Source organism: Hemicordylus capensis, chromosome 10, assembly GCF_027244095.1.
Source record: "Hemicordylus capensis ecotype Gifberg chromosome 10, rHemCap1.1.pri, whole genome shotgun sequence".
NCBI classification, from domain to species: domain Eukaryota; kingdom Metazoa; phylum Chordata; class Lepidosauria; order Squamata; family Cordylidae; genus Hemicordylus; species Hemicordylus capensis.
In genome coordinates this window covers 15,615,045-15,638,151 of record NC_069666.1, presented here as the reverse complement: position 1 = coordinate 15,638,151, position 23,107 = coordinate 15,615,045, and the positions used below count along the sequence as shown (strand labels likewise).

Here is a 23,107-nt window from a genome sequence, read left to right as displayed (position 1 = left end):
GGCCAATTTGGTTCCCAAGTTGGGGGGATACTTTGCTGTAGTAAAAGCTCTAGTATAATGGAATGGACAGTGAAACTTGCTTCAATAACCCAACATGGGGTAGTGTTGAGTTTTTTAAAATGGTACTAAATCTCTGACTGAACATCTTTATATGATTGTGGTATTCGGTGTGCAAGGTGTAGAATACATGGATATAATGGACTGTAACTCTTAAACCAAAGCTTTCCCAAAAAGGTAAATGGGACTGATGCAGTGACATTGGGACAGTGACCCAACTTCTGAAAAACTCTCTCTCTCTCTCTCTCTGTGTGTGTGTGTGTGTGTGTATAAATAACTTTATTGACAAGTTACTCTTGGTCTAAGGATTGCTTGCTCTCAATAGAGCCCAACCCTGCATGAGTCGCTGTTCTGTGCATGTCTCATGATTGCAAGGAGGTGAGCTTGGGAGCAATGATTTAGTCTCATCAGACAGCCTCCTTGCCAGAAAAAGAACCATTAATGTCTTTATGATTGCACCAGTCATTTCCCCCACAGTTGGGGCATTATAGATTTGTTCTCTTGGTGACACTACAAGTGGGCAAAGCTACTATTTCTGTTAGGACTTGGATTTCAGTCTAGAAGCAGAGGTAGGATTGAATTTCTTTTACCTGGAAAACTTCCCATATTTTGTGGAACTGGTTCCATTTACTAAAAAATTCTTGTTTCATAAAATTCATTGGTAACGCTGGATGGATTGATTAAGTGCTGTCAAGTCAGTGTTGACTCTTAGCAACCACCACACATAGATAGATTCTCTCCAGGATGATGGGTCTTCAAGGTCTTGCAGTGGTGCATTCATTGCTTTCATAATTGAGTCCATCCACTTGCTGCTGGTCGTTCTCTTCTTCTCTTTCCTTCAGTTATTCCCAGCATTATGGACCTTACGAGGGAGCTGGGTTTTTGCATAATGTGTCCGAAGTATATCATATTTGAGCCGGGTCATCTGTGCTTCGAGTGAAAATGCTGATTTGATTTGTTCTCTGATCCATTTGTTTTTTCCTGGCTGTCCATGGTATCCTCAAAAGTCTCCTCCAGCACCAAAGTTCAAAAGCATCAATACTTTTTCTATCTTGCTGCTTCAAAGTCCAGCTTTCACATCCAGAGTCACAGGAAAAATAATGGATGACAATGCAATATTGGACAGGCTTGGCAATTTCAGAGTTGTAATGTTTCAAGAGATTATCCCTAGGAATTGTGACTTTATTCCAGTCAAACCCATACTTTTATGGTTTTTATTGGAATATTCCATCAATAAAACTCTACATAAACTTAAAACAAATCCAGAGCTTTAACATTTAAACCTCACTAAGTGGTGGTCCCATTTTTTATTGTGTAACTGTTAGTCTTGTGTTATAAACCACCATGAGATAGTTCTAATGAAAGGCAGTATAAACTTAATAGATAAATTACCACTTCAATAAAAGTTCTTAACCTCCCATGTCTCTCAATAGAGCCAATGTCATGTAGTAGTTAGTGTCAGAAGAGGACCAGGGAGACGAGAGTTCAAATCCCCATTTATCCATAAATTCATTGGGTGACTCTGAGACAGTCACATATCTTTCAGCCTAACCTACGTTGCAGAGTGGTGGTGAAGATCATTGTGATATGTACACTGCCCTGTGCCCTTAGAAGGAAGAGTGGGATATAAATGTAAAAATAAAAAAATAGTGTTATTCCAGCTACTGAAAGACACTGGAACAAGAGGCCTTTGTAAGGGCCTTGCCGAAATGTCGGGCTAGTCATAAAGTACATCCCAGAGGCATTTGAGGCGTCGTCTCTTGTTTTCCTAGAGTCAAAGAAAATTGGTCAAGGTCTGTTTGTGGGCTTCATAAGTGGAATTCTTAGGACCCATGTTGTGCAGATTCCAGTTAGAAACACTCCTTGTTAAGGAGCAGATGCTGACCTTTGCATCTGCCTGGGAACAGCCTTGCTGAGAATTGCATCTTCTCAAAACAAGTCATGTGGCTTCCATTTCTAGTTCCACAGCAGCCATGGATGCTTACAGGTTCTTCTCTCTCATTTTAAAGGCAAAGAGATTTCAGCACGATGTGATCATCCTGTTCCTCCTTCCGTATATAATCTGGCTAGTCATTAAGTCATGACTTTGTCAGATGCCATTGCTGAGTAACCAGACCACCTCCCTGTAACAATTGGCTCTACACTGAGAATATCTTTCCCGCCATGGCATCTATGGGAGGAGAGCTGGTCTTGTGGTAGCAAGCATGAATTGTCGCCTTAGCTAAGCAGGGTCTGCCCTAGTTTGTATTTGAATGGGGGACATGAACACTTAAGATATGGGATGTGGGTGCTCTGGGAAGAGCATCTGCATGCAGAAGGTTCCAAGTTTCCTCCCTGGCAGTATCTCCAAGATAGGGCTGAGAGACTCCTGCCTACAACCTTGGAGAAGCTGCTGCCAGTCTGTGAAGTCAATACTGAGCTAGATGGACCAATGTTCTGACTCTGTATAAGGCACCTTCCTATGTTCTACTCCTGGATTATCAAACTGACTTGGTGTCTGAAGGACCTTGCACTGATGACCAATACTATGCTGCTTGTACGTTAAGGTGACCTCTGAAGCAATTTCCATTATCGTCTCTCTTCTAGGTACGGACACTTTTTGTCAGTGGCCTTCCTGTGGACATCAAGCCCAGAGAGCTTTACCTGCTATTCCGGCCATTCAAGGTGAGTGGTGGCAAAAGAACTCAAGAAGCAAATTCATGGTGCACTGGAGGTTTGTGCCTCGTAATCTGTTGCCTAGTGCAGGGGTTTCCGGCTTTGAGTCCCCTTTGACTGGACTACAACTCCTGTTATCCCCAGCTACAATTGCCTCCCAGCTACAATCAACTCCTACAATGGGAGTTGTAGCCCAACAATATCTGGGGACGCAAAGTTGGGGACCTCTGGGTTAATGCTGCTCTGGCAGTGTTCCCTCTAACAGGGATTCCCAGATGTTGTTGATTGCAACTCCCAGAATCCCCAGTTGCAGTGGCTTTTGCTTGGGGATTATGGGAGTTGTAGTCAACATCACCTGGGAATCCCTGTTAGAGGGAACACTGCTCTTTGGTCCTGATGAGCTTAGTCAATAGGGGCTGTAGGGGAGGTGGTTCAGACCACAGCATGGCGGTTGGTGGCTTTAACCTTCCCCCACCCCACCGCCATTCTGATCCAGCTTCTCTTGGCTTCCCTTCTAGGGCAAATAGCTGCATGGGGAAGAAGGTTCAAATAAGGACCATAGTAGGGGGTCAAAGGATTAAAGCCTTTAATGCCATGGTTCCGATCCAGATTGGATGTGGCTTTTGCAAATGTCGTGTAATTTAGTCTTTTATGGCCTCCCCAGTTCATACCATGCCGGGTCCTGCCAGAACATTACGACTCTATTCTATGGCCCCTTGATAAAGAGCTGGAAGGGGCCTTGGGATCTTTCTAGTCCAGTCACCTGCTCGGTGCAGTAATCGGCTGCAGCAGAACTGCACAGCTTTGGCCCTCCAGCTGTTGGACTACAACTTTGATTATCCCTAGCCACAGTAGCCAGTGGTTAGGGGTGATGGGAATTGTAGTCCAACCACTGGAGGGTCAAGGTGGTGCAGCCCTGTGCTACAGTGTCCCTGACAGATGGTCATCCAGCCTATGCTTGAAAACGTCCAAGGATTCTTCCAGGAACTCGGAGCAAAGGCTGAATGCTGTAGGTGGCAATGCCCTACCAAGCCGGATGGCAATAAATGGGAATGTCCTGTCATGGTGGTGAATAGGATAAATTTGTGGATAGAACAAATTCTTGCGTGTAGATGGTCTTGAGTTCAATTCCCCCACATCTGCAGTTAATTGGTCCTTGGCTAGCAGGACTGGGAAAGATCCTGGCCTGAGGCCCTGGAAAGTTACTGTCAGTTGCAGGTGAGATGGCCAGTGGTCACCTGGCCAGTGGCAGGGGCTCTGCAGCATATGGCTTCATTGGGGGGCAGGGGCATGTTATGTGGTGTGGAAGGGAACGGTTGCTAAGAGAGGCCGAACCGTGGCTTATATTGGCTAGTCCTGCAGTACACGGCTGCAAAAGTATTTCTGGCACTCGGATGTACTGTTTAAGGGCACTGAGAGGCTTTGCAGCCTTCTTCCTTTTAAGGAGTCCAATAACGAATTGGCTGGCTTCCCTCCCTCTCTCTCTTCAGGGTTATGAAGGATCGCTGATCAAACTAACATCAAAACAGGTAATGCCTCCCTGAGTCCATTCTGGTAGCTGCTTGTAATTGCTTAATGCAGGGATCAGATGTCTAGTGGGGGTGGCAGGGAGCTCTGCCATGCTGATTCCTTGACTGCTCCCCTAGACCCATTTCAAATGTCCACGTATAGATGTAGCTTGTATTAACACATTGAGACCCCTAGTTAAAAGCCCCTAAGCCATATCTTGCGGGGTGGCCAGCCTGAGATGCTCCAGAAGCTGGACGACAACTCCCATCGTCCCCAGGAGGATGATAGGAGTTGTAGTCCAGTTGCTGGAAAGCCTCTGATTAGTCATCCTGCCATACACTATGCAAGAGAACAGAAAGAACCTACTTGGATGCTGCATGCACCAGTAACAGCCAGCCCTTTGAGAGATTTTGAGTACTGCCCCAAACTTGCAGCTCTGGAGGGGGGGGGGGTTTACAACCAATATGACATAAAAATTGACCACCTGCAAATCTGACTAAAAGCTTGGGTGAATAAGATTTCTGGGCCCTGGGAAAGATGGTCTGTAGTGATTGATGATTAATCCAATGAATGAATGGATGAATGATGTGATGGCTTTCCCTCTCTATCTGCCAAAGGATATAGTAAAGGTAAACTCTTGGCGCTCACAGAGCCCTGTGGTTGTCTTTGGTAGAATACAGGAGGGGGTTACCATTGCCTCCTCCTGTGCAGTATGAGATGATGCTTTTCAGCATCTTCCTATATCGCTGCTGCCCGATATAGGTGTTTCCCATAATCTGGCAAACATACCAGTGGAGATTTGAACTGGCAACCTCTGGCTTGCTAGTCCAATCATTTCCCCACTGTGCCATTAGGTGGCCCCTAAGGGATATAGTGAGGTGGCCTAGCATGGTCAGACACCTCAAATAAAGCTTGGTACTATATCCACTGCCAGTTACAACCTGCTGCTGTCTTCTGCTAGCAGGAGGGAAGCTAGCCATGAGCACATTGGGCTAGCCTAAGCTGATGGCACATCTGTCCTTCCTCCAAGTCCCTGGAATGGCAGCATGGTGGGCTTGAGGGTGGAAGGACTTATTCAAAGTCCTTGGCTAGATTTATCTCGAGAGAGGGTTCCTTAATCTTGGGGGCCCAGATGTTGTTGGGCTACAACTTGCATCATCTCCAGCCACAAAGGCCTTGGCTGGGGATGATGGGAGTTGTAGTCCAACAACATCTGGGGCCCCAGGATTCAGAAACACTGTTCTAGACCAAGGCACTACCCTAGATGCTGGGGGACAAGGATGTAAAAGGTCCCTGAAGGCAGGTCCTTATCTGGAGCTCTGTTCTGCTCTGGCTACAGTGCTAAATCTTAAATGTGTACTCAAAACAATATTGTCTTCTCCCTAGCCAGTAGGCTTTGTTACCTTTGACAGCCGGGCTGGTGCTGAAGCTGCGAAGAATGCATTGAATGTGAGTACTAAGTGCTGGACTGAATTAAGCCCAGTAAACTATTATACCCCATACCTTGTACAGTAAATGGATGCACTTCCGATCTTCTCTGAGCCTATACTGGTGACCATTGTAACTCCCATCTACTCTAGATTGGCAAGGTAGTATTCTTGTTACGAAACACGAATCTTGCAGTATATTCCTCCATCCATAAGGTGAACCTAGTTTCTCCAATTGAAATGAGTTGTGCATAGCACAGAACTCAAATGCTGTCTCAGAAATCACCCTAACCCTTCATTCATGTCCCCTATTTACTCAATTCAAAGACTAGTTATTTCCTCAAGTTGTTTGGAAGTCGAGGAGTCCACTTCCTTTTGGGTAAATACAGGTATAAACAAGCTGACCAACCAGTGGCAGGTGCAGCCAGCTTCTGCTTCAAACTTGCAGGGTGGCTCTTTGAGATGTTTCCTAAAAAGTACACGTGAATTGACTACTATGAGGATGCTTCAAGAGGCCCCCCAATAAGGATCCTCAGTCTGACACTCTTGCAATTGCTCTGAGTGTTCTGTCTTCAGTGGTGCATTTAGAAAGCCAAGCTGCATGCATTAAATGTCACTAGTCCTGACAACCTTGGTCTCCCTTAAGCAAATAGCAACCACAGTGGGGAGGATTTTTGGTTTGAGACTGGGAAGGGAGCTGTGCCCTGCCACAGTTCTGATCTGGATTACACTTGCCCGTGGCTTCTGTCTGTCACAAAAAGAGAGGTCTTGTGGTAGCAAGCATGAATTGTCCTCAGTGCTAAGCAAGGGCCACCCTGACTGGCATTTGAATGGGAGACTAGACTAGATGTGAACACTGTAAGATATTTCCCCTTAAGGCAGGCCTGCTCAACTTTGGCCCTCCAGCTGTTTTTGGACTACAGCTCTCATAATCCCAGCCACAGTAGCCAATAGCCAGGGATTATGGGAGTTGTAGGCCAACATCTGCAGGAGGGCCAAAGTTGAGCAGGCCTGCCTTAGGGGATGGGACCACTCTGGGAAGAGCAAGAAGGTTCCAAGATCCCTCCCTGGCATCATCTCCAGATAGGGCTGAGAGAGATTCCTGCCTGCAACCTTGGAGAAGCCACTGCCAGTCTATGTAGACAATACTGAGCTGTATGGACCAAGGGTCTGACTTGGTATAAGGCAGCTTCCTATGTTTTTCAACCAGTGAGAGGCTTCATCCTGGGACAAACAGCAGCTGTGGGAGAGGAGGTGGTCTGTGGCAAGGTAAAACAGATTCCCAAGCACGTGTCCCCAGATGTTGGACTACAATTTCCATCCTCCCCAGGGACAATGGAATGCCATAGTCCTGCTGTTTCCTGCTAGAGAGAGGAGCAACTGTACAACGGCTTCATCCCTAGAAGCCTGTAAGGATAGTGGGCCCTATCCAGAAAGCTTGGGTCCCCCTGCAGGAAAAGGCTGCAGTCCCCACCCTCCCACACCATGGTCTGGGTAATCCCCCTGTGCCTGCTGCTGGCAGAAAACCTAAGCCCTCTGGGGCAGACTTGACACATGTGTGTGTCCCTGAGGCTGGATCAAAAGAAGCAGCAGAATGAGATGGTAGAATAGATTTTTGTCCCTCCAGACTGCTGATCTAGGAGTATTTAAAAATCCCTTGCAAATGGAAATCTGGCATGGCACAGAGCACCGGGCTAGATCTCTGCAAGCAGAAAATGCACACCTGTAGGTATTTAAAACTTGGCCCTCTTGCTTAGGATTTGTATCCTGTTCTGTCTCCTGGACTCGGAGCACCTGCAGTCTTTATGTCAGGGCTGCGCAATGTTGGCTTTCTTTCAGATGTTGGACTACAGCTTCTATCATCTCTGACCATGGGCCACTATTGCTGGGGTTTATGGGAGTTGAACAAAGCTGGAGGGCCAAAGTTTTGCAGCCTGGCTTTTAACTGGTACAGCCCATTCTACCCTCGCAGGCCTCGACCGCCTAATTCTGCATATTTGCAACCTGTTTCTTGGAGAACTCAAGAGCATAGCTTACCATCGCTTTCTCAGGGTTCATTATAGCATATCTAAGTTTGGCCTTTCCCCCCCACTTGGGTCTTCAGGGTACCTGAAATGTGTTCTGTGTCTAGGGAAAACTCAGTCTAATGTCGTCTTCCCTCTTCTGTAGGGCATCCGCTTTGACCCGGAGAATCCCCAGACGTTGCGGTTAGAGTTTGCTAAAGCCAACACCAAGATGGCAAAAAGCAAGCTGATGGCCACACCGAATCCCACCAACCTCCACCCTGCGCTAGGAGCACACTTCATTGCACGGGACCCTTGTGAGGAGCTGCTTGCCGGGGTGGGGGAGGGGCGCTGTCTTGTTGGCTTTTTGTGCTCCAGTGGGTGGTGGGTGTATATGGTGGGGTAGGCCAACCACTTCTCTTCCTCCACTTGGGGACGCCCCGCACAGAAGCAGACTTGAGGGGCTGCAGCAATCTCTGCTCCTCGGGCACACATTCCTCCATAATAACACAGGCATACTTTTTTCGTGCTCATGCATTGCACTGGTACACATGGCATTTTTTTAATATGGGAAGCTGCCCTTGAGCCACAGGAGAGCCCGTGACTGCATCTGGCACCAATAGAGTTCTCGGGTGGTTCTCAAGATGTCCGACTACAACTCTCATGGTCTCCTCAGTCTTTGGCCTTTGTGGCTGGGGACAGACAAGGAGAATTGTAGACTAACATCTGGGGACCAGTTTTCCCTCTAAGGCATGCACTTTGATGTTGATTCAGTTAATTTTAGATACCGCTCAGGCTGAATCGGGAAGGCCCCACTCTGAATGCACATGTGCACACAGTGCCTTGATATTGCCGCCCAGAACAAAACTCAATCTGCACACAGATGAAGAAAATTGTAGGGAATGCTGCTGGGGCTCCCAAGTTTCAGAACCCCTGGAGCGGGGGAATCGGAGGTAGCGAACCTCAACCTGCAACACTTATGCAGGGTAAGAGGCAGCTGCGAATACAGATAGGGAAAGACTCCTGTCCCCAAAACTGGAGAGTTGCTATCAGAGTAGACAATACTGAGTTGGATGGACCAATGGTCTGACTCTGTATATGGCAGCTCCCTATGTCCTTAATGGATATGGCTGCACGACCACTGTGCAGGGTGGCTTGGCTTTGCAAGGGGCATCAGTGTCCCTCCACTAGCCAGAGGGGCTGCTGTCCCCACAGGATCTAGCTTGCGGAATTCCTCCTGGCCCATGCAATGCAAAAGAACAGCTGGATCAGGCCCAAGGCCCATCTAGTTCAGCATCCTGTTTACCACAGTGGCCCACCAGATGCCTCTGAGAAGCCTACAGGCAAGAGACGAGGGCATGCCCTCCCTCCTGCTGTTGCTCTCCGGCAACTGGTACTGAGGGACGTCATTCCTCTTCAGCTGGAGGTAGCCTCTAGCCACCAGACTAGAAGCCATTGATAGACCTGATGTCCATGAAGCCCCTTTTAAAGCCATCCAAGCTGTTGGCTATCACCACATCCTGTGGCAGAGAATTCCATAGATTAATTATGCGCTGTGTGGGGGAAAGTACTTTTTGTCGGTCCTAAATTTCCCAGCCTTCAGTTTCATGGGAGGACCTCCTAGTTCTAGTGTAGTGAGAGAGATTTTTCTCCATCTGTTCGTTCTCTCTACTCCATGCATAATTGTACACACCTCATTCCTATTCCCCTTCACAATGTACCTGCTTGCTTCATTTATATCCCGCTGTGCCTCCAAGGAGCTGAGTGGCATACATAGTAGCTTATCCTCACAACAGCCCCGTGAGGTTGCCGAGGCAGAGAGAGGAGGGAAGTAACAGCAAGAGAGAGGGCATGCCCTCAACTCCTACTGTAGGCCTCCAATGGCATCTGGTAGGCTACTGTTGAAACAGGATGCTGGACTAGATGGGCCTTGGGCCTGTTCCAGCAGGGCTGTTCTTATGTAAATGACCAGCCCAGGGTCACGTAGTGAGTTTTATGGCTGAATGGGAATTTGAACTCAGGTCTGCCTGGTCCTAGTTCAACACTCTAGCCACTGTGGCTCCAGCTGGGATAATGGCTAACAGGCTGTCACTCTCCTCTGTGCAGATGACCTGACTGGAGCAGCCCTGATCCCAGCATCTCCAGAGGCGTGGGCTCCTTACCCACTCTACACCACGGAGTTAACCCCTGCCATCCCACATGCTGCTTTCACATACCCAGCTGCTGCCGCTGCCGCTGCCGCTCTTCATGCTCAGGTGAGTGGCCATCGCCGTCCTTCTCCTGGATGGGTGGGGAGTTGTTTTCTGCAAGCTTCAGGCAGTCCAGCAGAACTTCCTACAGCCAATTACTCTGGGGTGGAGCAGGGCATTAATGGGACCTGAACAGCCGTCTCCAGTTCCACCAGAACAGCCTATGCCTCTGTCCCACAGCTGTGACATCAGGGAAATTCTGGCTGGTGGCTATAGGGCACCTCCAGCTTGAAAGGCAAGATGCCTCTCAATATCAGTTGCAGGGGAGCAGCAGCAGGAGAGAGGGCCTGCCTTCAACTCCTGCCTGTAGGCTTCCAGCAGCATCTGGTGGGCCACTGTAGGAAACAGGATGCTGGACTAGATGGGCCTTGGGCCTGATCCAGCAGGGCTGCTCTTGCGTCCTTATGCCTTGGAGCTTGGCTAGGATTTTTAAGTCTGCATTGTCAGGTTAAGAGACTCCTGACTTGCTGAGAAAATAGGGCAAGCAAGCTCAGTATTTGGCTAGGGAAGGGCTGTGCGCTCCTGGTTCAAAGGAAATCTGGGATGAATCTGTCCCTTAAGCACTTTGAACCACTAAAGTGCTAATACTGTGCAAGGGTGGCAGACTGATATCTGAGGAGGTGTTCCAGCCACTATAAATGCAGTGGTGGGACTCTGGTGCTAGCCAACTGAAAAGGTATTGCGGAAGAGAGCCGAACTTCTAGAGTCTGAATTGGACACAGGCAACCCAAGGTCCTGACAAGCTTGTAATATTCCTAGAGGCCTGAAGCCAACCTGGCCAAAATAAAAGAGCATTGTGCTAAAGCCCAAACTCCAAACTTGATGACTTGCAGAAAACTGAATTCAGATTTCCTTAATGGGAAAAGCTGCCGAACGTGGTCCTACAGCCTTGTGATGCTCTTACTACGTCCTGTCACTCGTAAAGATGGTCCCTGTGTTTTCCTCCATCGGGAATCACGAAGCCCGGACAGCGTAACCTCAGCCCTCCAGCGGTTCTTGAACTGCAACTCCCATCAGCCCCATCCACAGTGGCCAGGGGATGATGGGAGCTCTAGTCCAAGGTCTGCAGGAGGGCCAAAGTTGTGCAGCCCATCCTAGAAGCAGCTCCATAGTCACTGCTGTACAAAAGCAGCAAGGCTAATACGTATGTGTGTGTGACTTCTAGAATCTCTCGGGCAAATCCTTCTATTGCTCTTCTGTGCTTTGCCTCTAGTGCATAACTTCTGCCTGCTGTGGCAAAGGGGATGGCTGCATCCACACAACTGTTTGGTTTAGAATACTCCTAAAACAAGCACCTTCTGACTCAGTGAGAACTTGTGCTCTCTTCCTTCCACCCCTGGAATTTGGTGATCCCCTTATTATGTATTTTATTTAGCATATTCTTATACCGCCCAAAACTCACCTCTCCATCCCTTAAAGGATGGAGCATCTGTGTTGCATTCAGAAGGCCCCAGGTTCAATCCCTGGCAGCATCTCCAGGTAGGGCTGGGAGAGACTCCTGCCTGAAACCTTGGAGAGTTGCTGCTGCCAGTCAGTATCGGTAATATTGAGCTGGATGAACCAAGGGTCTGACTCTGTATAAAGCAGCTTCCTAGGTTCCTGAGAGAGCAAGAAGGTCCTACTAAGCTTTCCTCTTGCTGTCCCCTTAGACAGACCGTTTCCCTGGATGGAGCTCTCTGAGCACTTTCCTTAAAACAAATATGTTACTAATAAAGTTTTATAGAGTTAAACATTACTTTGCCCCTCCTTGCTAAGCAACTGACAGCTCAAAACTCCACCCAATCCATGGTCTGGGAGCCTGGCGTGTGAATGGTGGGGAGGAGAAATCACCCGAGTGCTGGACAAAAGCCTGTCCTGGCAAGATGGCTTGCTGAGACCCCCGGCATGGCTGCAGCAGCCAGTGGGGGGGATTTTGCTACAGTACCACACAAACCATCTGTATTCCCTGCCCAGCCAGGTGTTCGCAACACATATTTCCTTGAGTCGCTACTGGAGTTGTTGCAGATGTTCTCCCATGCCAGCATTTTGGGTCAAGTCGAACTGCATGGTTGGAGAGTTCTTCCCCTCCCCTGCCCCATGCAGTTTCCACTCTGACTGCTTTGGCACCATGGCTTCCAATTGCTGCTTTGGTTAGTAATGTGGCTGCTTATGGTGAAAGGGGTGACCTCTCAACACTTTAGTACCAGGTTTCTCAACGTGTGGGTCCCCAGATGTTGTTGGACTTCAACTCCCATAATCCCCAGCCCCAGCGGCCTTTGGATGGGAATTATGGGAGCTGAAGTCCAGTTTACATCTAAGGACCCCACACGTTGAGAATCCCTGCTTTAGTCGACGGAATTATCCACGTGTCACTGAGGATAAAGCAAGCCAATTCAGAGTGAAGACAATTTTCAGTTCAGTCTGAGCAAGGCCTCTGTTGGCACTATTCGCCCGTCCCCCCCGCCACACCATGCTCAGCTGTAACTGGAAATTGTGCTAAGCTGGGCTGCAGGTTAGAAGGTACTGAACAATTGCTTGCAGCAAAGCTGTGAGGACAAGCAAACTCCAATGACGACACACTTGCTAGAACATCTCCAGTTACTGTTTCCCTCTTTTGTGATGCCCCAATACCTCTGTTTTGGTACCTGAGGTGAGATGCAAAATGCTGCCTTACCCCATGCCTCGAGGGAGGGGCCAGCCCCCTTTCACGGCCAACCTTGTGAATCTGAAGGTGGTCCAGAGGTTGGGCAGGGGGGAAGGCTGCTATCAACCTCCTTTTTCTCTCTTTGTGCTTCTTGCAAGTTTTGTGAGGAGAGGCACTCCTGGCAAAGGTCGAATCGGCCCCAAAGAGTTGCACTGATGGTAAGGGGCATCTTGAAGGTCAGGTGCCCCAATAATCTGCCGCCTGAGGCAACTGTTTCACCTTGCCTCATGAAAGGACCACACCGGCCCTCTCTACATTCAGCGGTGGGTTTTTGAATGGTCAAACGGGCCCAGAGCAATACAATCTCATGCAGTCCCTCTGCTAACGATTGGGGGAAGGATGGGGTGGAGATTCCAAACTGGAGAGTCTAGGAGCGCAAACATCTAGTCATTTGCTGGTTGGACTCTTGTGATGCCCTCCCGGCAGGGCTTTCTAAGACCCGCACAACAAACTGTCATGCCTAATGGTGGATGCCACAGAAAAGCCTCTGTCCCCCAGGGGGCGCTCTCAGTGGCCAGCTGGTGGTTGAAATGATCCCTCCTTTGATGTCTTCAGTGAGCAGCACCCAGGATGCCAACGCGGGCTAGCCCTGGAGGTGGGACGCCCTAGTCCTGGCTATTCCCTGCTAGAGAGAGGAGTGGCTGTACAGCAGCTCCATTCCTAGAAACCTTTAAGGATGGTGGGCCCCGTCTGGAAAGGCTGGTAAGGTAATGTCTCCTCTATGCCACTGGGCACCACGGGGTCTCGCAAGCTTCTTTGCCCATCTCTTCCTTAGCAATCCAGTGCATGGGCCTCACGCTATCCACATGCCAAAGCCCAGGCAAACCAGAACGATCCTCTAACCCACCTCTTGCCAGCTCGATGCGCACAACATGGCACCACAGCATGGCACCTCTTACGTTCCAAGTGCTCCCACTGAGCAGTGATGGATTGGTCCTGCCTGTGGGAGGGAGGGAAGGAGCCTGGATGGGGAATCCTGCCACTTGGGGCTGTCCCCGCCACCTTATTTCACTCACCAGTCACATGGGAGGGATGGTCATCACAGTAGTAGTAGTAGTAGCAGCAGCAGCAGCAGCAAAAACAGCACATAATTTAATTTTCTTGCACAAATCAACTGGTGCACACATTAGCCACGCTGTAGACTCCTATACAGGAAGGACTCTCCCTTCCTTGGAGGATCTTCCTGCACACACACACACACTCCGTCCAAATTAGTAGTCTTGTTTTTTTAAAAAAAAACCACCACTTTTACTTTTCCTACTTAATTTCGGTCGGTACTGTTGCTATATGAGTAGTAGGGGAACTTCACAGGGCATTTGGGGGTGGGGAGGTATCAAGGGTGGGAGTGGTGACTAGGGTTGAAACACGGAACTCGGCATTAAACTAAAAACCAACTTCGAAGATGAAAAGATTGGCCTGATATAATGTAGCTGCATTTTATATACTGCCAGATGGCTCTAGGCCAAGGGTTCTCAAGTGTGGGTCTCCAGATGCTGGACTACAAATCCCATCACCCTCTGCCACAATGGCCTTTGACCACTGCAGCTGAAGATGATGGGAGTTGTAGCTTTACAACTCCCTTTACATCTGGGGACCCAAGTTTGTGAATCACCCGGAGCAGGGGGTGAAAAGGAAAAGTGAATGGTTTGTGATTGTGAATAGAAGTATACATGTATAAAAGGGAAGCACCATTTCTCGTATGCAGCGGTGGGGGTGGCCGCCTCCTAAAATGTTGCATGTGTGGTAGCAGGCATCTAAAACGTGCCTCTGGTCTCAAAACTTTTTGTACAAATCCACATGGCCAAGGCGACTTCAGCTGGCAACTGCCCTGGCTATCATGCAACCATATTAAAGGAAGATTGTGGCCAGCAATAACAGTACTCCTAACTTGTCCTTGCAAACTGAGCAAAGAGGCACTTCTTTTTAAAGTGTTGATTCTCTTATATTTAGCAGGGGCGGGATCAGCTGGTCTTACGCAGCCCCAGCACATCACCTCTCCACTGGCTGTTGCTGGTGTCTGTTTCCTTTCTAGATTGGCAGCCCTTGGGGGTCAGGGAGTCATCTTTTTTTCTATGTAAACTGCTTTGAGAACTTGGGTTGAAAAGCGGAATATAAATATTGGCCGTTGTAATGTTACTAGTCCTGTTGAACAGGAGTTGCTATAGAGCAGGTGAGATCCATAGTGCCATAACATGTGAGTTGTGGGAGGAGAGTTGGACTTGTGGTAGCAAGCGTTAATTGTTCCCTTTGCTAAGCAGGATCTTGGTTTGCATTGGCAAACTACATGGGTTTGCATTTGAGTGGGACACTACATGTGAGCACTAAGAGATTCCCGATAGGGGATGGAGCCGCTCTGAGAAGAGCCTGCAGAAGGTTTAAGGTTCCCTCCCTGGCAGCTCCAGAGTGCCAAGAGAGACACCTGCCTGCAACTCTGGAGAATACCAAACTAGATGGACCAATGGTCTCTCTTGGTCTAAGGCAGCTTCCTATGTTCCTAGGAGTTTGTTCTTTCTCCTCCTAGCAAGGCAACCAGTCTTAAATCAAATATTATCAGCTTGTGCTAGTTTAGGCAATCCTTTGCCCTTCCATGGTTATGCTTCTTGTGCTGCAAGAGGAGAGAAGGAGAGGAGAGCTGGTCTTGTGGTAGCAAGCATGACTTGTCCCCATAGCTAAGCAGGGTCTGCCCTGGCTGCATCTGAATGGGAGACTTGATGTGTGAGCACTGCAAGATATTCCCCTCAGGGGATGAAGCCGCTCTGGAAAAGCATAAGGTTTCAAGTTCCCTCCCTGGCTTCTCCAAGATAGGGCTGAGAGAGATTCCTGCCTGCAACTTTGGAGAAGCCGCTGCCAGTCTGTGTTAACACTGAGCTAGATAGACCAATGGTCTGACTCAGTATATGGCAGGTTCCTATGTTCCTATGTTTCCTATGCTCGCTCAACCTGCAGCTGCCTCCTGCAAGGGTTTTCTTTCCACGGGAAAAGAGCGCTCTGTAGCCTGATGGAGGAAACTTCCTGTTCCCACTTAGCTGCTGAACAAAGTGGACAAAACTCATTCCAGATGTGCGGGGGAGATGGATTTGGGAATCTGGGAAATGCTTATAAAGCACAGCTGGAGTAGGGGGGGAACAGGAGGGAAGTTTAAAACGTGGCTGTCAGGTGGGAAAACTAGATGCCACCAGGCAGGAGACCAATGGCATCTGTTCTAGTGCCAGAGCCCCAGTATTGGAACAGGAAATGTGGCTCTGAATTCCCAAGACACTGATGTGAGGACTGGTGGTAGAAATGCTTGAGTCGTATGTCTAGAAGCACAAGTGCAGAGGTGGTCTCTGGGCGCCTCCTTTCTGTGCAATCTGACCCTTTACAAGCTGCAAGGAAGAACCCCTCTGTTTGACAGCCTGCGGTGTAGTTCATGGCAGAAGAGACTGTTTCTCCGTTGTGCAGCGCCCACCCGTCTGGGGGTGGGGTGCAGCAGGACTCCCTCCTAAGCCCCCTGGACACATGCTGTGTAACACTGCCCAGTGGGCTCAGATTGTAAGTGCCTAATCTGTGGAAGCAGCAGCTTTAGGGTGGGGTGGGATCTTCCTTTGCCTCCAAGCCAGGGGTGCACAACTCACGTGCCCCAGGGGCCAGAACCCACCATGACTTGGTGGGCAAGGGCAGAGGTCACCTTTCAGCCCCTTATTACATATTCATGTGTTCATGTTGCTGCAGGATAGGTCTACCTGGGGGCCAGCAAACAAGTCCCGTGGGCCAAATGTGGCCCCTGGGCCTTATGTTGTGCAGACCTGTTCTGTTCACAGTAAGAACAGGGCCATTGCTAGATACTTAATGCCTCTATAAGATAAGTGTTTACTTCCTGAGTACACCCATTGCTGTAGGCTCTTCTCTACAGTGTTACCTTCAAGAACTATTGCAGAACAGGCTATGTGAATACTACTGTATTAGGGAGCCAGTGTGGTATAGTGGTTAGAGTGCTGGACTAGGACCGGGGAGACCTGAGTTCAAATCCCCATTCAGCCATGATACTAGCTGGGTGACTCTGGGCCAGTCACTTCTTTCTCAGTCTAACCTACTTCACAGGGTTGTTGTGCGGACTGGAGAAACCTAAGTATGTAGTTCACCGCTCTGGGCTCCTTGAAGGAAGAGCAGGATATAAAATGTAAAAAATAATAATAAATACTGTAATTCACCAAAAAAGCCTACATGTTTAATACAAGTCTTGCAGTAGTTCTGACTGTACTTACAATACTGTATTTACCTGAATCCAAGACTAGTTTTTCAAGTTCTTTTGATGTTCAAAGTTGTAGGGTTATCTTAAACAGAGTCCTCTTTCTTTTGGGTATATACAGATATAAACTGTACTATTAAAGGGGGTTGTCTTAAATTCAGAGTCTTCTATTTGGGTAAATACAGTAGTAGTCAAAAATTATTACTGTCTTAGAGCAAATACAGACATCTATACCAATGGCGCAGCTAGGAAGTAACTTGCCTAGGGAACAAGAGGTTGCTGGTTCGAATCCCCGCTGGTGTGTTTCCCAGACTATGGGAAACACCTATATTGGGGCAACAGCAATATAGGAAGATGCTGAAAGGCATCGTCTCCTACTGCGCAGGAGATGGCAATGGTAACCCCCTCCTGTATTCTACCAAAGACAACCACAGGGCTCTGTGGGTGCCAGGAGTCGATACTGACTCTACAAATCCTTATAATAGTTACAACTCAAGCAGGAGAGGTAGTTCTCCTGGGGGGGGGGCGAAAGGGGAGCGCATGTTGATGATGCTCTTAAAAAGGCATCACTCTTCAAAAGGGTGAATCATGGGAACAATGATTTTCAAGGACGATACTAGAAAATTGAATTCATCCCAGGTAGACAGCTGGAGTATATACAATCCTAGGCAAACATTATGAAAGAGATCCTGACTGAAGCTGTAATGTGGGACAGGATATCAGAAAGGGAAGTGGCCCAGTAAAAGGAGGGGTGGCAGAGCTTTTAAATCGAGCCTTCACTTGCATCTCGGAGTTGTCCTTGACCTAACTTGAAATAGCATGCGTGTAAACAACCGGGTAGACAATCCTGAAAAGTGTCTGGGTGTTATATTTTCTCTGGTTATGCTACACTTAGTGCTATGTTTGTTCCCTTGCTGCATTTTTGTCAGGCCAGCAAGTCTTAGCCGGTTTACCATACATGTTGTTGTGAAACATGCTACCTTCCAAAGATTTTTCAGCTTTTTTTAGTGCTGAGTTTGCATAGGTCAGAGGCATTCCCCTGCTGCTGTTGCATCTCGTGGCATCCATGGAAGATACCTTGAGTTCCCAAAATGAGGGAAGAAGGTTGGCTGTTTCGATCAATCTGTCCAGACAGACTGTGCACGGAGGAGTCAGGCAGTGGAGGGCTTACTAAGCATAATCTGGAACAGGAACACAGGATCTGATGCAGGCTGGTCAGTGGTGACTGGTTGCAAGCATATTTTGCACAAGGATTACTGCTGGTAGGATGTCTTGCAGCAGCGGCCAGACTGGAAGCCTTGCAGCTGGTTCTACATGGGTGACCTGAAGGCTTTAAAACGAGCTTCCTTGGCAATGGAGTGAACCTGGATGTTAAGGGTGTGAAGATGACTCCTTGGGTTTTCCTTGTGTACTCTGGGCTGTGCAAAAAGCAGGATGGAGAGCTTCACTAGATGGAGAGCATTGGTCCTGCTTTCTGACGGGCCTTGGACACAACTGTGCAGTGGGAGGAAGAGTTCTTGGCAACACTAGTGACCACATTTGACACATATATCATTCCCATGCTATCACATGATGTTGTTCTCTTCCAGATGCGCTGGTACCCGCCCTCCGAAGCTACCCAACAAGGATGGAAATCTCGTCAGTTCTGTTAGTTTTAGTGAGTATCGGACTTGAATGTGGGATGGTGAGGTGCACTGGTTTGAGCTGTAGGCCTGGGGGCAGTGAGGAGTGTCCTTATTTCTTGCCATTGGTGGGAATTGTCCTCTCCCCTTGGCAACCCGTGGTGGCTGCTTCACTTGCCTTGTCATGATTTGGAGCTGATTCTGCCTCCTTAACTTCTCAGGCAGGCTCTGGGGGATTACTAGCTGCCATTCCACAGGATATTGTCCATACTTGTGCTACTTGCCTGCTTGACATCAGCAGCAGTTGAACTGCATTTGCCTGGTCAGGCAGCCAATAGATGAATACATCCCAATTTTTTAAATATATAAACAGGCTTGTGTGTACTCTGGTGCAGAATCTTCCTTTTAAAAGCATATGTTCTGCACCAAGAAAAGCTGACTTTTGCAATCTCTCTATATATAGGCCAGTGTGGCATAGTGGCTAATGTTGGACCTGTACTAGGGGAGTCCTGCGTTCAAATCCCCAGTCGCCTGTGAAATTTGGCCATGAGAGCCTCTTCCTATCTTGGGTCCTATTCTACCTCTCAGTATAGCTGTCTGGGTAAAGTGGGGAAGGCCCAGAATGCATTGCCCTGACCTCCTTGGAGGAAGGGTGGGATACAAATGTGAAACAGAATTAGGCAAAATGAGAGCTAATTTCCATATGATGCTCTAGCTTGCAATTCTGCTGTTTTGTGAGATGGAAGCTACGAGTCACGAAGCACATGGCATCTCCACCCCTTGACCCGTCAACTTGTGGGAGCTCATAATATTAAAACCCAAGGTCATCCACTGAAGCTTAAACACTGGGAGAATCAGGACAGACAAAAGGGAATACTTCACACAATGTGTAAACGAGAGCCTTTGGAGTCAGGCAGTGTATAAATTAAATAAATAAATGGAATGTGCTGCTGTGCCATGATGGCCACCAATCTAGATAGTTCTTAGCCGGGATTGTCAAGGCAGAAAACTTGTGGGCTTCCCAGATGCATCTGGCTGGCCACTGCAAAGCAGGATGCTGGGAAAGATGAGCTCCTGGCCTGATCCAGCAGGGCTTTTCTTATGTACCTGTGAGACTTCGTTGGTCACCACTCTGCCTCAAGCAGGGTAAACTTTCTTGCTTCACTTTGATGCTCGAGATGCTCTACTCCGATTCTGGGCACACACAAAGTACACACAACCCTGCTACAAGCGAGCAGAACGACCCTGCTACTTGCTACCCCCGAAGCAGTCTAGTTTCAGTGACACTGCAGCACTAAACGGCAGCCTCTGTTTAATCTGACCGTCTTCCCTGTTCCAAATGAGAAGGGCTGGATGGAGAACCACACTGGTAAACGTTCTAGCGAGACCTCCTGGGATTTCAGTTGCGTCAGTCTGCTGATGGAGAGCTTATTCCTTTCTCGGGGTTGGAACACGAAACTTCTCTGGAACCGGGTCACCGGTGCTAGCTGACACGCTCGGCAAAAATCTGTGTAGTATCCCTGTAGCCATGCCTGGACTTCTAACATGCTAGCTTATTCTTACAGAGATTCCACTCGAAAAGGGGTGACTTACCGTACAGTGCCATAGCAAATGGTCTGGAGGAATCTGGTCTCTAAGCAACTCGGTGTGCCCGGCTTGGGAAGGGGCGGGTGGTGGGGGGAGATGCCAGACTGCCTGGTAGTGAGACCGCCTGGGGGCTGTTAAAGGTCTGCACTATATATGTTCAGTAACACACTCTCTTGCTTTCAAGAGCTGCCTCTTGGCCTGTGCTCCCTCCCTCTTGTCTCTTCATGGAGTGATGTGCCAGGGATGAAGTAACGTATGGATCGTTGGAAATCCTCTTCCCAACCCTCTTCCCCCCCGTGGACACCAGCAAGGTGCCTAACTGCAGTGACTCGCTCTTCTCGTGGATGAAGCCGTGTGCTTCCTCGTCCAAGGCTATGAACATAAACTCCCCCCACTCCCCCCACCCAGCTTGGTGGGCTGCATGGTCTGTGTCCTCTTCTGCCTGCCTCCTCCCACTCCACTCAGCCCCAGCAAACTCCCATGGCTGGCCCGTTCTCTTCCTGCCACGCTGAGGCCTAGTTGGGGAGACCCAATCTTAGTGGTAGACCCGACTTTTTTTGTTTGTTTGTTCCCGGCTGGGATGCTGGCACCAAATGTGGTCTAGCTGTGTACAGTGCAATATCCAGGCCTTTCTTATCCTAAACATTGTTGATGCAGTTCCGCTGGAGGAAGCGAAAGACAATCGGTTTTGCATGTTTTCTGGCATGAATTTTAAAACACTTTAACTTGGTGGGTGTGCGTGTGTGAGTGTGCAAAGCTTGTTTTTGTTCTAGCATGTGTGTAACCATAGCAACCTGTCTTGGCCTAGCTATTGATCACTGAAGTTTTTCATCTTGCTTCTGTGAAGACTTGGCTTCCAAAAAACACTATCCTAGTTCTTCTCTGGTTCCCCCCTCCCCCCCCCCATTTTCCCCTCTCTATTTTCTACTTTAACTAGAATTTTCAGGGGGAATCTTAAAAGTACAATGCACTGGGTTTCTTCTTGTCCACTTTCCCCTTCTCCAGTTCAAGTCAGGGTTGTTTTTTTGTTTCTGTCAGACTTCTATATATAGAACAGCTGTAAAATATTTAACCTTTCCCCTCAACATCCCTCTGATTGGAGAGAATCCAGTCTTGCCAAATCAGCCATCCTTATGGGAATACCGAACAAAGATGTACGAGTATTTTTGTACCATGTGTAATAAGGAAATATTTATGCATCATACAGATTTTGTGTGTTTTTGTGCAATTAATTATTAAAAAGAGAAACTGTAATCTGTAAGATAAGTTAAATGTTTAGTTAAAAGCTTGAAGAGAGATGGCTTCTCTGTAACTGATTCAGTCAGGCATAGTAACAAGAAATTGTGCAATTTTTGTTGACTTTTATTGCTTGGTATTGGAAGTGCTTTAAGTATTACATTGGACCATGGCTGTCTTGCTTATATTAAGATTCTTGAGAATAAGTTGCTATATCCTATGAGAATGTGAAACTGGATAATATATGGATTGTACTCAGTGGTGTGTTGTGACTTCTTACTGGGTTGTGAGTGGGGGTGGGAGGGTGGTACGCTCAGAAGGCAGATCACACACGAGCTCCTCTTACTAACGTGGCAGCGCTTTTTAATATGCAACCAGACAGTGTGCAGTTCCAGAAAGTGTGGCGCATTTGTGCCATTCAAAAACTTAAGTCATTGTGGAAGTGTTCTTAAAGTGACAGAGAGAGTAGTTCAGGCTCCTCTAGAACCCAGATCTGGATCAAGGCTACTAATTCCGCCTCCTACCAAAGACACTTTCCTCAGACCCACTGCTACTCCCCACAGTCCTAAAGGAGGGGAGAGCTGGCCTTGTAGTAGCAAGCATGACTTGTCCCCATAGCTAAGCAGGGCCTTATTGCATACGAAAGGGAGACTAGGAGTGTGAGCACTGCAAGATATTCCCCTCAGGGGATGGAGCTGCTCTGGGAAGAGCATCTCGGTTCCAAGTTCCCTCCCTGGCAGCATCTCCAAGATAGGACAAGATTTTTTTATCGAACCAACAAACTACCAAAACATACAGTATGTTACCAAAGAACAATTATATACAAAGTGGTTGTTTGTACATCGTATCTACAAAGATTTACAAACAAGGATCTGGTAACCCACAGGATTATACAGTATATGCACGCAGTACTGTAACTTGGGGGTGGGGTTTACAAGGCACCTCAGGTAATCAGGGGGGTTATGTCCAAGGTCCATTTCCACAATTTGTCCCATTGCTGTTTAGAAAAGATACACTTGTCTTTCTGCACATAACCATACAAACTTTTCCAGAAGAAATTTGCTGTCTCATCTACGTGAACCTCTTGGTCGCGTCTTCCCTCCCTATTCCTATGCAAGAGAATTGCATAAATGACATACAGGATTACTAACCTGATTACGAGAAGGGGAACGTTCCAGTTCCCTAGTATGAGAGCACCCGTTCCGTCCCATTTCCTTGAAGGTTTCTTTCTGGAACCTCAGAAGAGGTTCTATCGCTCAAACATGAGGTTAGTTCTTCCCAAGTCTGTTTTTCCAAATCTGGCCACTCTAACAACTTGCTTACTCCCTGCCACACTCTTTTGGCTACCACACACTCTTAAGAAATGTGAGTGGATTTCCCTGAATGTCTTGCCTAGTTCACTAGCTTTCTGCTTGCAGGTGATTTTAGGGCACTCTTGCTTAGCTGTGTTAAGCAGCAGTACTTGGTGGTATAAATGCCACCTTGTTTCCCATAAATGAAGAGATATTTTTCTCCTTAAAGAGAGCGATAGGATGATCAGGTTGCAACAAGTACCATGAAGTGTTTGTAGCATTTATGTTCTAAATCAGGTTTTTAAAAACCCACTTCTAGAATCTCTCCATAAATTGTTTTCCTTAGCTGCTTAACTGAGGAGGATCCTTAAAATAGATCCGGTTCAACCTTCCTCCCCCCCCCTTTTTTTTAGTGTGAATAACAAATCTCTCAAGTAAATCTCTTTTCAATACTTGTGTGATATTACCATTGAAAGAACCTTTCCCCCACCACGCTATGCCCCATGCTGACTTTTGCCAGGGTAGAGAGACTCCTGCCTGCAACCTTGGAGAAGCTGCT

The 23,107-nt window shown here is 48.0% G+C and overlaps 1 protein-coding gene across 3 annotated transcripts in view; it reads left to right on the top strand.

Annotated features, from left to right (window-relative positions):
- Window positions 1-21,514, top strand: part of RBPMS2 (RNA binding protein, mRNA processing factor 2) — a 53,155-nt gene extending 31,641 nt beyond the window's left edge. The window contains exons 2-9 of one of the 3 annotated variants that reach the window (XR_008311410.1): window positions 2,644-2,721; window positions 4,203-4,241; window positions 5,608-5,670; window positions 7,818-7,968; window positions 9,758-9,906; window positions 13,139-13,285; window positions 18,401-18,468; window positions 20,205-21,514. Coding sequence is in view for 1 of the 3 variants with exons in the window: in XM_053272228.1 (XP_053128203.1) it covers window positions 2,644-2,721; window positions 4,203-4,241; window positions 5,608-5,670; window positions 7,818-7,968; window positions 9,758-9,906; window positions 18,401-18,463 (543 nt within the window). In the remaining 2 variants the exon portion in view is untranslated. Of the gene's footprint in view, window positions 1-2,643; window positions 2,722-4,202; window positions 4,242-5,607; window positions 5,671-7,817; window positions 7,969-9,757; window positions 9,907-13,138; window positions 13,291-18,400; window positions 18,469-20,204 lie in introns of all 3 variants that reach the window. The other 2 variants (XR_008311411.1, XM_053272228.1) reach the window with 2 other exon arrangements.
- The last annotated feature ends 1,593 nt before the right edge of the window (window positions 21,515-23,107 follow it).